We start from the raw sequence: 12,779 nt of genomic DNA, 5'->3' as shown, positions 1-12,779 counted from the left end.
GGCCCAGCACACCCCACTCAGCTGCCTCCATGGGTTGCTCTGTGTAGCACCTGCTTTACAGAATGAGGCTTGTACAAAATGGGAAGAATGGGCTGGGGCAGGAAGCCCAGTCCACAGCCCAACCCTTGTAGCACTGAGAAAATGAAACCCTTCCTTTTTACCTCAAAAGCTTTTTGCCTCAGTCCTGCTTGACTCCCATTTCTCTACTAACAGCATAAATTCTCAGACAGGCCTCTTACACATACTATTTGCTTTCCAGCCTGGCTAACCCCTAGGATTAGCTTCCTTACAGACATAACGAACAATGCAACTTCCTGGCTCTGAATATGGCTTGATCTCACCCAAGATTATTACAAAGTATAGTAATCATTGAACAAAACCACCTAGAAATTGCATGCAGCCTCCTAATCTGCTTCTGCTTTTACACAGCACTAATAAGAAACTCTAGTAAATTACTTGTTTTAATGTAGTTTTGCTTATATGCAACAGCATCCATCTTTCAGCCAACACTAGGAAAGGCCAACCAGCTCAATACCCTGAAGTGGGGAGTTGTAAGGTACCAGTGTCTGATTGTTGGATGGCTCCCTGTTTTCTTGAAAAGTGCAGGTAAGATGGCAGATCTCCTAAAAATCCATGCCAGCATCTTTAACTTGTCCCTGACCTGGCAATGTAATCCCTCAGCTTTTCTGGCCTGAGTCCTGAGCAGTACAAAGCCTACTGAATCCCAAGCTTGCTTCATAACAGTTTGGTTTTGCTTTAATATAAACCAGCAGCCAACTCTGATATTTATTAAAGATTATCAAGTCACAGATGAGGACAGCTGCAGAAAACAAAAATGTGAGTAGGTTTGCACTTGCATGTTCAATTTATTGGTCCCCTCTTTAACTTCCCTAAGGAAAAAAACCCAACAAATTAAACAGCTTGTACTGCATACACAAGCCTCTAATATCTACAAGTCTTTAGTGACAGAAAATTTTAGAGGCTTCAATTCTTAAATGAAACAAATTTAAATATAAAACCAAATAAGACCACCACTGAGTCATACTATTATCTTAATGTTTCCAAAATGCTGCAATGTTTTGCATATAAAAGCACTATAACATTTACAGGACAGAAGCTAGAGGCTTTGGCCCAAACTGATAGGGAATTTGCAGTAGCTGTAAGCCTACTGTAAAGCACAAGGGAGGTTTGCAGTTGTGGAAAAAGGTTTATAGCAACATTCCTGCTAAAATTATCTACAACAGAACACTAATTACATTTAACCAAGTCATTAAAACTTGCTGAATAAAGACAGTTCCTGTTTTAGAAATACTCTTTCAAGTTCTTAATATCTAACAATAGATAACGTTTTTTGAACCACAGACTTTTTTCCTGATATGCCACACTGTATTACCTGCCTTGCAGGATTGATATAATGTATACACATGTATGACACCAGGAATAATTGTTACAACCCTGCATTTAATAAATAAAACCACTTAGGCACACAAAAAGCCTTCCAGTGGTCTGCTCCTTTAAAAGATGTATTTAAGTATAAATCTCTCACTCTTCCTTAATTAAGATCTGATTTTAGTAAACCCACAAATAACGTTTTCTGCATTTGTACCACCATATCTTCATGTCCTTACTGCAGCAGCTTATTAGACACTTAAATAATTCTGCATTCTTTCTTACTAAAATACCTAGACCTGGGAGCGCTCTTTTGGATTATGTTCAAACAGATTTTAAAATCTCTTTAAACCCCAAGTGGAACTTGCTTCTACTTCCAGAAACCAAAATACCCTCTCAGGGACACATGAAAAAAACCTAGACCTTTAATTCCACTCTTACAGCAATACTTTCAATTCTACATAAAAGCTTAATAGCTCACTCAAACAGCTGTCAAGAGAGGGCTACAATGTATGTAACTGGCAATGCCAAAATTAAAAACCTTTAAAGATATTACAACAAAAGGGACAACACTGGGTCATGGATAAGAGATTCTTGATTTAGGATTAAATACATTTTGAAACGCAACAGCATTTATAGCAAACTTTTATTCAATAGTTTAAAAAGTGTATGGAAATTTTCATGAACAAAGAGTTATGCAACGGAAAATACCTTCCTCTTCCCCTATTAAATGCATTTACCACAGTAGTAAGTTTTAAAATGCCTGGGTATTTTTGAATTTCTTGTATACATATACAGTATTTCCATATTTGAGAAGCTATTGTCCTGAGCAGTTTATGAAAAGGCATTATTTAAACTACCTAGTTACAGGACATATGTATGATTGGAAACAAGCACAGAACAATTTAGAGACATGAAACATTTAATGTGCCTTTTCATTAAGGAAGGCGAGTGATAACTAGGTCTGCTTGCTTAACACTGTGAGTGTCAATTTAGTACCATGTACTTAGATCTGCACTAGAAAGACACACACAAAACATTATTCTGAAGTATATTTTGTTACAATAAACCAAGCTTGTGCTCCATCATCATGTGTGGCTCTCCCATAACCTCACTCTGGGAAGGATCTGAAAAAACAAAAGTTGACAGCATGAAACCTTTACCAAGCTACAAATACTAACAACAACTAATGAAGTTGAACATCTCCTTTCATTATAATGCTTAGTGCAACAGTTACTTGACTGATTTTTGGCAGTGTTGCAGAGAGCAGACCTGCAACTCAGAAGCCTCTATCCAAAGCACTGATAGAACAAACACATATATTATGAACAGCTTTTCCTAAGGACCCACACACATTTAAAGTAAAACAAACCAGTTCTGCATAAGCACAGACTCCAACTGCCTGGATCTCAAAGGGATTACACCACAAGTTTAGTGTTTGAGGAAACTCAAGTCTGACTGAAGCATTTCTCCATAGCTGCCCTATTCCTCTTTCCAGCACAACTGGAGCTCACAGTCCTCCCTTCTGTTAGGTGGGACATAATCCTGGTTCCTCTTCTCCACCCAGCTGCCTAGTTTCACAGAAATTCTACACCGGTAAATACATCTGAGATTTCCTCCATTCTGTAAAATATGGTTGACATTAGTCACTGTACTTAAAGGCTACCAAGGAATGTGCAGAGGACACAAGAGAGACCAATACTGACAGTATGAACTCCTTTTCTACACAAAAAATTTAAAATAAAAAAAAAAAACCAAACAACACAAACAAAAAACCAAACCCAGAGCCAGCATACATGTTGTGACTGTTTGGAAGAAAAACACTTTTCTTTATGGGTGCATCAATCATGTTTTCCTTCCATAAATGAGACATATTAATGCCCCTGATTCCTCTAGAGACAACAAAAATATCTAGCCCACTTTCTGATAAATAAAGCCCTTTACAAAAACACTTGTAACCCACTCACTCCTCACCACTCTATAAAAATCTAAGTTTGTTGTGAGCAGTGGTAAATAACCAAATGTCTCCAAATTACGTTCAACATTGCTCTACCCCTGTGGAACCACAATAGCCCAAGATTCCTTCCCTTGGTCCTTCTATATCCATCGCAGAAAATAACCCCAAATTTGGGGGTTATTTTCATGCCTCTAGATTCAGATTTGTTCCTCCATTATTTCCAGCTCCTCATCTCCCCAGCTATTTCCATTCTCCAATGCCACTTCAAAATACTCTCTGCCTCCTTCCATCTCCTTAAATACAAGCTAGAAGTAATTTGTTCAAAAGCCATTTATCCAGGCTTATTCTATTCCACACATACTAACAGTCAGCAGGCTACCATGCAACCTCAGCCTGTTGAGCTCATTAGAGGGAGCCTTTCCCCTGCTAAGTATCTGTTTCATTAATTCTGTACTTCTTCTCCAACATTTTCTTCTTAATTACAGAATGTCAAAAACTTTGTAACCTCTGTTGACAAAATCTGCACAAGTACTTTAAAAGTTCCTAAGAGACATACAACATACATGCAATAATCTACTCCTTTAGAAACCCAGCCTACAAGCAAGACAGCTTACAGTCTTGCTCAATATTTCAGAGTAATTTCCACATAACTTACAGCTGAATTACATTTATTTCTCCTTCCCCAGTGCTTCTTTGCTTTTAGGATTTAATGGTTTTTTTTTTTTTTTTTTGCATTTTGGGAGTTTAATTCTCTTGTTCAGTAGAGGCAAAGAACTTCACAGCCTCCAAACTTTACCTTTAAATGTTTCCATAATATTAAAGCCAGAATGTATTTACCATTAAGGATATCCTCAAAACCAATGCATTCATCATTTCCCCTCAAAATATCCATTGACATGTTTGAGCTGTGAAGAAATGGTAGACGCTGGACCTGTAAAAAGAGTTCAAGCAAGAGTTCAAGTCTCAGCAAGTCTGAAATAGAAAGGGTTCATACTTGGATTTCTCAGTCTGAAGTGACTTAGAAAAATCAACAGCCAGAAAAAGCAACACCGGAATAAGAGAACTACTGGCACACAAAGGCACACAAACACCACCATCTTCTTTTGGTTATCTGTTTGAGAAGAACAGCCCTCTAATAAATTTTTAGTTTTCACTGTGGTGTAGGTAGTACAGCAAACAGTGCACTTTAAAAAATAACACAGTACTTTCTGTCTACTCTGTAAAGCTCCTCTCACATAAAGGTGGGGAGGTTCACTGCAAACCTCCAGACCCTGACGTCAGTACTGTATGACTGATGCATACTGCAGAGTTTGGGAACTACATTCTAAGCCTCCTACATCTCTAACACGGGTCAGGAATGCAAGTGAAAGAGCTATACTGACTTTCACATTCAAATATAATCCTCCTTTTAATTAATCTAAATCATAATTATGTCTCTAATCTCAACCAATTCTTAAGCTTCAAGTCCACTCCTAGTTACTTTCAACAGTCTTCTGTACCCTTCACTCACAGTATTTCTGAAAAAAATTCAAGTAGCACACATAGATTTCACAGCATTAATTTTCTGAGAATGCATTCACTACTGCTAGAGATACTTCAGCTAAACTACAAGAAAACTTGTATACCCAACATGAATCTTGAAGCAAAAAACCTTCTGATCACCATATTTCCCCCACCCATCTCCCAAAACCACCTCTGGAGACAGACTAACAGGATATCCTCACCTCCCTCATTCTCTGCAATGTACTAATGTTAGTTAGGAAAAAGATTCCTCAAGACAGCACAGCTGAGACCAAGGGATGTTTGTGTATTTCACATTCTGACTTTCACACCTTCAGGACCAGTAATTTCTTCCAAGCTTAATGCAGCTCACTATGGTTTAATACAAAATTCTTTATCACTCAGAGTGCAAAATTGCTCTAATTCACTTGGAAAACCTACTCTTAGTAGCTTGACAACCTTCAAGAAGACAATTCACTAGGACCAATGAGCTTTCTATGTTTCCCTTTCTCTAGCAACCCTCAATCCTAGGAGAAAAGAAGGAAAAGGAGACAGACTCAGCTTCTCAATTAAGAGTTAAAACCTTTGAACTTAACTCCCTGTAGAGCTCCCTTGATCTTACAACAAAGGCTGAGGAACAATAAGCACATAGAAAACTCTGTTCCAGGTTTCACATTACTTCTACATCTACTCCCAAATAACTACCTGCTTCAGACCCCTAAGTCTCTTTTCCCTACAGCTACAGAGAGTCCTTCCTGTGAAGGTCATACGTTCTGCAGCGGAGACTATTAATTTTAGAAATCAATACTCAATTCCTCCTGCTTTTCTCTGAAGGCTTACAGGAAGCTATTCCACAGCAAAGCTAGAGCAGTTATCACTTCACCAAATAACCAATAAAAGAACAGCAGTTAAGAGGCTTCAGTATTTGGACTACTCTAAAAACTAGTAATTGCACTGTTTGGTTCATTGTTTTTAACAGTGAATTAATTTCTTTTGGAAACACAAGGCATCTCAACAAAGAAAGATGTGTCTCTGAAAGCATGTTTCAAGGTAAACTTTTTTTTCAAATGGCCTAAGTTATATCAGTTGGATAAAAATGCCTACCTGTTTCACTGCTCTGAATTCCATCTGCAGCTTCAAAGGTGCATGGATTCCTTGGATGTTTCTCAGTGTGGCAAAGTTTGTTTTATCTTGATTTAACTGGAACTGTCACAAACAATACTGATTTTTATTTTAGAAAAAGTTAAAATACAGCCATAGAAGAAATTTGTGACATCCTACTTAAAAGAACATGCTTACTAAATATGTATGTAAAAATTCAGTGATACCATCAAACATATCTCAAGTGTACAGGAAAGAGAGTGACACAGTAAGATTTCTATGAAACTGAAATTGGCTTTTTGCTGGATTTTATTCCAAATTAATAGCAGAAATTTTATTTTGTTATTTTTGATAATCAGGAGATGTAACACCACCAAGTGGTACAGTTTTGCACTACTTCACAAGGATATTGTTTGGATGAATAGGAAGCTAAGTCCAGTTTAAAGATGACAAAAACCAATTTGAAGTCATTAGTTAGTCATCAAAGACTACTTAGAAACACTTGATGTACTTCTTTTCTGGTCAAGCAGGGAAACAGAGCACCACTTACAGTCCTTATGATTCTGAAAAGCAAATGAAAACTCATATTTTCTCCAACTGCTCTCAAACTTAGCAGTAAGACAAAGAAAATCTATTTAGTAGAGGCTTTTTAAAGAAAAAGCACTTACTCATGTATATTGGAGTACAAAGTATGTTATACCTAAAGTTAAACTTAAGCTTAAATAAAAAGCTTAAGTTTAACATTAAGCTCAAAAAAATTAAAGTATTTAATTTTAAAATCTGTACTCCATCGCCACGACAAAACCCTCTTATTATGAGAATATCATATTTATGAGAGGGGATCTCAAAAAACAACTAAAAAATACAAGTCAAAGACATAACAAGCATTTTCTTTGCAACAATCTATATTGAATGCTCTTCAAAAGGTAGCAGAAAATACTATTTATATGCCTCATCCTAATCTTATAATTCTGGTTACATTATTTTTCCATTTCTTTAATTTTATAGAGAGAAGGATTTTTGGACAGCAGAGACATCTGGTTTCTACCAGTGCTACCTGAAAAACCTTTTTAACATTTGTAGCAGCAAAAACAACCATAACTATCTCAGGCTAAGTTAAATATTTTCCCAATCAAATATACATTAAAATAATTGTTGAAGTTGCCTTAAACTTACAGAAAACTTAAGCAAATGTGGAAGAAACAATTTAGAAGATTCACATACTTCTTAGGGGATCACATAGCCTATTTTATTTTTGTCTGTGCATTTTTGACCCTTTAACATATGATCTTTTAAGCATACAGGTTTTGTACAGAGTTAAAAATGAAGTTATAGCAATCAGTTTAAAAAATAAAATAAACTGATAAAATAGCTCTGAAACATTAACAGTATTTATAAATAAACACACAAATTTGGTGTCACAAAATCATCCTTTTAATGCAAGGCAACACTAACACTGGCCAAAATCAGAATATATTAGACATTACAGTCAGACCTTGTCCTGCTGTTTAACTTAGCAATTTGGAACATTCTATCAAAATAACATCTTTGCTTCAGGACAGCTTGATACATTGTCTCTTCTGTGCTGACAAAACAGGCACCAGAGACACTCAGCTGAACCAGCAAGCCTGGCCTCCCTCTACCTTACACAGACCACTTGTAATGGTCCATGAGCAAGGACTGAGCCAGACAAGATTGCAAACACTCATGATAAACTGTAGGTGTAAAATGTCTAGATGGGATTGAGGAATTTATGGAAAAATATACATGTGTTCACAGGCTGAAAGGCTGAAAATGAAGACAGATGGTAAATCTACAGACAAAACGGGAGGATCAGCCTTCACGAGGTGACAGGGGTGGCCCAGGCCTACCTATGGTGGCTGCACACACTCTTGGATGACTAAACCTGACCACACAAGTCCCTACCTGGAAGCCTGCTTACACACTTGAAGTGGGGAGAGATATAAGTAAGAGATCATTATTAAACAGACTTGCTGACAATGTTATTTGTATAAATAAAATGTTGCTATTGTTAAACAGCTTCATTCTGTTAAAGACCCCGCTCATTACTCACTACTGTACAAAGTTCTTCAGATAACCACACCATTAATTTAAACTTCATAATTAGTTAAGAGTGAAGATAGCTACATTTGATGTTATGCTTACATTCTTTTCTGTCAACTCCAGTGGGTGGCTGGGCAACAATTCATTTTTCACACTTGTAAAGCTAGAAGAATAAGTAGAAAGGACATTAACTTCAAATTATTTGGGATATGGTTTTTTAAGTTGCATTCCAAAACCAATCTCAGATACAAACACCAGAGACACACAACTAGCTAAGTCTGAACTACAAAAAAGAAGATGAATAGTGAAGCAGAAGCAAAACCTTTAACTACAGCACTACCAGAAGAAAAAAAGAGTTTCAAGCATTCTTTATGCTTGACAAAACAGAATGTTTTTCTTTCTTGATACCTTTCAGAAAGAAAGGTATCTCTTTCTGATCTCTTCTGTTCTCTTTCAGAAAGAGATTAAAACACTAATAAATGAAATCATTACAGATTTAATTATGTCCAAGCTACATTGTATCTTCTTTTGAAGCCTCCAAGCTTTTGCAATTGAATATTGCACACACCTTCCCCCCAATGCCAGTTGTACAGCATTTTAAACTCCATGAACTTATTCTGGATTCTTTATCCAAGACAGAGATGTAAGGTTTGCACTTGAGTGAAAATAGCAAACTCCAAAATATTTTTATTATATTACTTTTGAGGTTTTTCCCAGTGCTGAAATTAACCATTTCCCACAGTGTTACGGTACACTCATATAAAAGTATATTAAAACTATCAGATATTTCACAATTATCAACATTTTGCTGTTTCTTTTCTAAAGAACAGTATCACAGAGGTAAATGCCTGTTTGCAACACACCTTGCAAGAAACTTCTGTGAAAGCCAACATTTAACACACACTGCAGTTCAGCACTGTCTATTGCACAATTCAGCAAGCAAAAGAACAGCATACCCTCTGCGCAGAAGATCATGACCTTCAAACAGCCCTGCAGCTGAAACATCTGTAAATGAGATACTATCCTTCAACAGAGAAGCAGCACCTCTGGAATTCTGGAACAAAAGAAAAAAAAAAAAAAAGAAAAAAGAAAAAGAAAAAGAAAGAGGATTACTTCAACAGAACCAGATCACTTTTGTATGGGCCGTTAGGCCAGCCAAATGAAAGGAAGTGCTCAAAAACGCCTTGGAATGCTCCTAGACTTTAGAGTTTCTTTAAATAGAGGCAAAACACCCCACAACATAAACCCTACGCTAATATAGAATTCTTTCAGAGAGTCTGATAAGAACTAGAGGTACTGACAACATTTTTGGATCTGGATGACCCAGATCAGGTTAAACTCACAATATGTCCCCTGTTTGCTCCCACCCTGGGCTGCAGGGATGGAAAGAAAAGAGGCAAGTCCTGACAGCTGACAGGACAGAAAGGAGCATTCCTTCATTTACTGCAATACTGACACAAGACCAAATTTAGGCACAGTTTGAGGCTGCCATGAGGAGGACAAGGTGTATTCGAGCAGTCCAGTATGCAGCTAACTGAAAGAACAAGAGCAAGCATTAACTTGCAGTGGATCACCAGAAGTCCACAGACTTACTAAATACTGCTTACTGGTAACCCAGGCCACTAATTTCACTCTAAGCTACCCAAATTTACTGGAATTTACCCAAATTTTAGGATTGTTCATAAAAATTGCTCCACCAATAGGGCAATATCTAATACACAACAAAAGGTGACAGCAATGATATCTGGAAGATGACAGTGATGAGCAGTTCAGCACAAGGGTTTCCCCCAGCAGCACTGACAGATCTAACAGAAAAGTCATGCTTACAGCTAAGATCTTTTGTACCAACATGTGAGCTCTCAGTAACATAAGAGCTGTAGGACAGTCCTAACATGCCTGTTGTTCCGTGCACATAACACATCTACCAATTTACACACTCAGCACTGACCAGACCTTTGTGAGACTGCTGTAAATGAGAGCATTAAAGCAATACGGTACCTGGGTGACGGGACCCGAGGGAAGATCAAAGTTAAACTCGCGGAGAAAAGCACGCAACGCGCCCCAGAACCAACACTCTCGAGTCACCCCAGTGGCCGGCCCGTCCGAGGCGGCCCCAGCGCCGCTGCCCACCACGGCTGGCCCAGGCGTGACCTCCCTGCGCGGGAGCCGCGCCGCCGAAGCCGCGGGCTGCGGGAGGCTGGCACCGCCGGGGCTCCCCGTCCCGTCCCGCCCCGCCGCAGGGAAGGAATTTAACCACAGCCGCCACGGGCCCTCCGCGCCTCCCGGCCCGTGAGGAAACCCGCCATGGCCGCGCCGGACCCCTATGACTCAGCACAGCCCCGCTGCCCCCGGGGACGCCGAGAGGTGAGAGGCGGGGGAGCTGGCGGGGGCGGCGGGGCAGGAGGTTCTGTCCGGTCAGGCTCAGCTCCGTGCGGTCCGGCACAGGGACACCGCCGCCCGGCCGGCGCTGCCGCTGCCCGCACTCACCATCTTGAGCCCCCGACGCGCGCAGCCACTTCCGCCGCCGCCGCCCGCTCACTTCCGCCCCGCCCCCCGCGTGCGTCACCGCGTGAGGGGCGGGGCCGCGCGGGGCCATGGGAGCGCTGAGGGGGCGGGGGCTGATGGCGGCCGCACCGCCTGGCCCGGCGCCCTGTGAGGGATCGGGGGGTTCGTGTCCCGGCCTGGGCCCTCCTTTTCATTGGCTTTCTTACTCGGAGGTCTGTGCCTTGTAAACTGAACGCGCTGTTCACTGAAGCACAGGATCAGTTAGGTTGGAAAAGACCTATCAGACCAGCGAGTCCAACCCAGATCGGACACTGCCATGTTCACGATGCCATGGCTCTGAGTGCCACATCCAGTCCTTCCCTAAACACCTCCGGGGACGGTGACTCCACCACCTCCCTGGGCAGCCCATTCCAAATCACCCTTTCTGTGAAGAAATTCTTCTTCATGTCCAACCTAAATCTCGCCTGACAAAGCTTGAGACCATTTCCTCTTGTCCTGTCGCTTGTCACCTGGGAGAAGAGAGCGACGCACAACTGGCTGCACCCTCCTTTAAGGCACTAGGAGAGAGCAGTAAGGTCACCCCTGACATCTGCTTTTCCAGGCTAAAACTTCTCACGTGCCAGCAAAGCCTAGCTGTCTCAGTGCCACTGTGGTCCCAAGCCGGAGCTAAAGTTGACAAACACCTTCACATAGTGGACTGGGCAGCCATGTCTGGTATGGGGAGCTTTTCTCGGTCAAACCCATCCTGTCCTGCTCTGCCACAGGCCGCAAAAACTGCTTGGGTGACACCAAAAGCATCACAGTGCTGATGGCCTGAGGTGGTGAAACCAGGCAGTGATACTTCCAGAGTTTTCCATACATTTCAATGCATAGCTCCATATGTGTGTTTGAGATATTTAATTTATATATTTCTTGTGAAACGTGTAGCTCATTCAATCCTTTAACCTTTTAATTTGGGTTATGCTTAGTAAGCCAAATTGACCTGTTTTTATAAATTTTAAATGTCACAATTAAACTCCATCTCCCTCTCTCATGCACACACACAGACAGAGGCAATATTTAAGCAGGAATTTTATATATGTTTTAATGGCAATCAGATTTGTAAAAAAAAAAAAATAAGACTGGAAAATGAACACACTTTATACTCCATTTTCCTGTTTCTTGGACAATATCTGTATACTTCTTAAATCCCCCACCCCCCACATTCTCAACCCAAGGTCTGGCCCTTTGTATTTAAGTCTTAGGTTTAAAGCAAAAACTTCAAAAGAATGAGAATGGAGGACTGCAGTTTTTAAAATCATTTTTAGGAAAATGAGCACCACAAAGGTTTCTCTGATCTTATAATTATAATGGGTACTTGGTTATTGTGGTGCTGGATTCATTATTATAGAATAGATGTGAATACAAAAAACAAATCAAGTTCCTGTTTGACTGCAGCTTACAGAAAGCTAGGTTTTGTCACTAAATGTATTTATTTATTGACTGAGTTTGTTGATCAGGATATGACTGTAGAGATGAAACATCTAACTTTCAAAGTCATTCTTGCAAGACACAGACAGGATGCAATCACTCCATGTACATTTTTGACATCACTGCGATCCACAGTGCAGGCTACATAACATAAAAGGGCATACATTGCAAGAAAGAACTGGTTTTCCTTTACAGGCTTTCACACTGGGGAAAACTTCCAGACATAAACACAAATCACACACGTATTTTTTTTCAACAGATTACCAAGTATTTCAAATTGGAGCAAGGTTTGATTTCTTTCACAACCAGCTTTGCTTTAACAATCTCACAGTGAGCATCTTGACAGTGGGTGATTGGGTGCCTTTCTGCAACCCCACTGCAAAGACATAGGAGTTGCATGAGCCATTGTCAGACTGACCAAATTGGGAATCAGAAATGAGAGCCTGTGGTGAGCAATGAGCACTTTGACAGCTCAGAAGCAGATAGAAAGTGAGATGCAGTGACTGCAGTTGCTAAAGAGGCTTTCATGTCTGGTGACACTCTTTTAAGAGGATGTGGACGCCTTAAAATTAGTGTGAAAATAACTATAGCTCCTCTAAATTGGTTACTTCCATAAAGTTAGGATGATGAATTTCACATGTTGCCTTTAAAGATAAACTCCAAATGTTTTGGGGTTTTTTGAGATTTTTTTTATCACTTTGTGTAGTGGAGGTCTGAAATGTATGACTGCTTCGTGTGTTTTCTGGATATTTTTTACCACTATTTTACCAGCATTTTCGGAATGTCAAATCTG

The 12,779-nt window shown here is 39.9% G+C and overlaps 1 protein-coding gene across 1 annotated transcript; it reads right to left on the bottom strand.

Annotated features, from left to right (window-relative positions):
• Positions 1–2,017: 2,017 nt before the first annotated feature.
• On the bottom strand, positions 2,018–10,592 carry POMP (proteasome maturation protein). Its single transcript, XM_058800255.1, has 6 exons — positions 10,499–10,592; positions 8,968–9,065; positions 8,114–8,174; positions 5,951–6,052; positions 4,184–4,277; positions 2,018–2,516 (listed from the first exon to the last, which is right to left on the bottom strand). Exons 1-6 carry the CDS (start codon positions 10,499–10,501, stop codon positions 2,449–2,451), a joined length of 426 nt encoding a protein of 141 aa, XP_058656238.1. The 5' UTR covers positions 10,502–10,592; the 3' UTR covers positions 2,018–2,448.
• Between the last annotated feature and the right edge of the window lie 2,187 nt (positions 10,593–12,779).

The sequence above is a fragment of the Ammospiza caudacuta genome, chromosome 2 (assembly GCF_027887145.1).
Source record: "Ammospiza caudacuta isolate bAmmCau1 chromosome 2, bAmmCau1.pri, whole genome shotgun sequence".
Lineage (NCBI taxonomy): Eukaryota > Metazoa > Chordata > Aves > Passeriformes > Passerellidae > Ammospiza > Ammospiza caudacuta.
The sequence above is the reverse complement of the archived record's forward strand: the minus strand, read 5'-3'. Positions and strand labels throughout refer to the sequence as shown.

Coding starts and splice junctions, on each gene's coding strand:
- POMP (XM_058800255.1), bottom strand. Junction 6,053..8,113: donor TGGAGTTGACAGAAAAGAAT/GTAAGCATAACA, acceptor TGTTTGTGACAG/TTCCAGTTAAATCAAGATAA. Junction 2,517..4,183: donor TTTTGAGGATATCCTTAATG/GTAAATACATTC, acceptor TTGTTTTTTCAG/ATCCTTCCCAGAGTGAGGTT.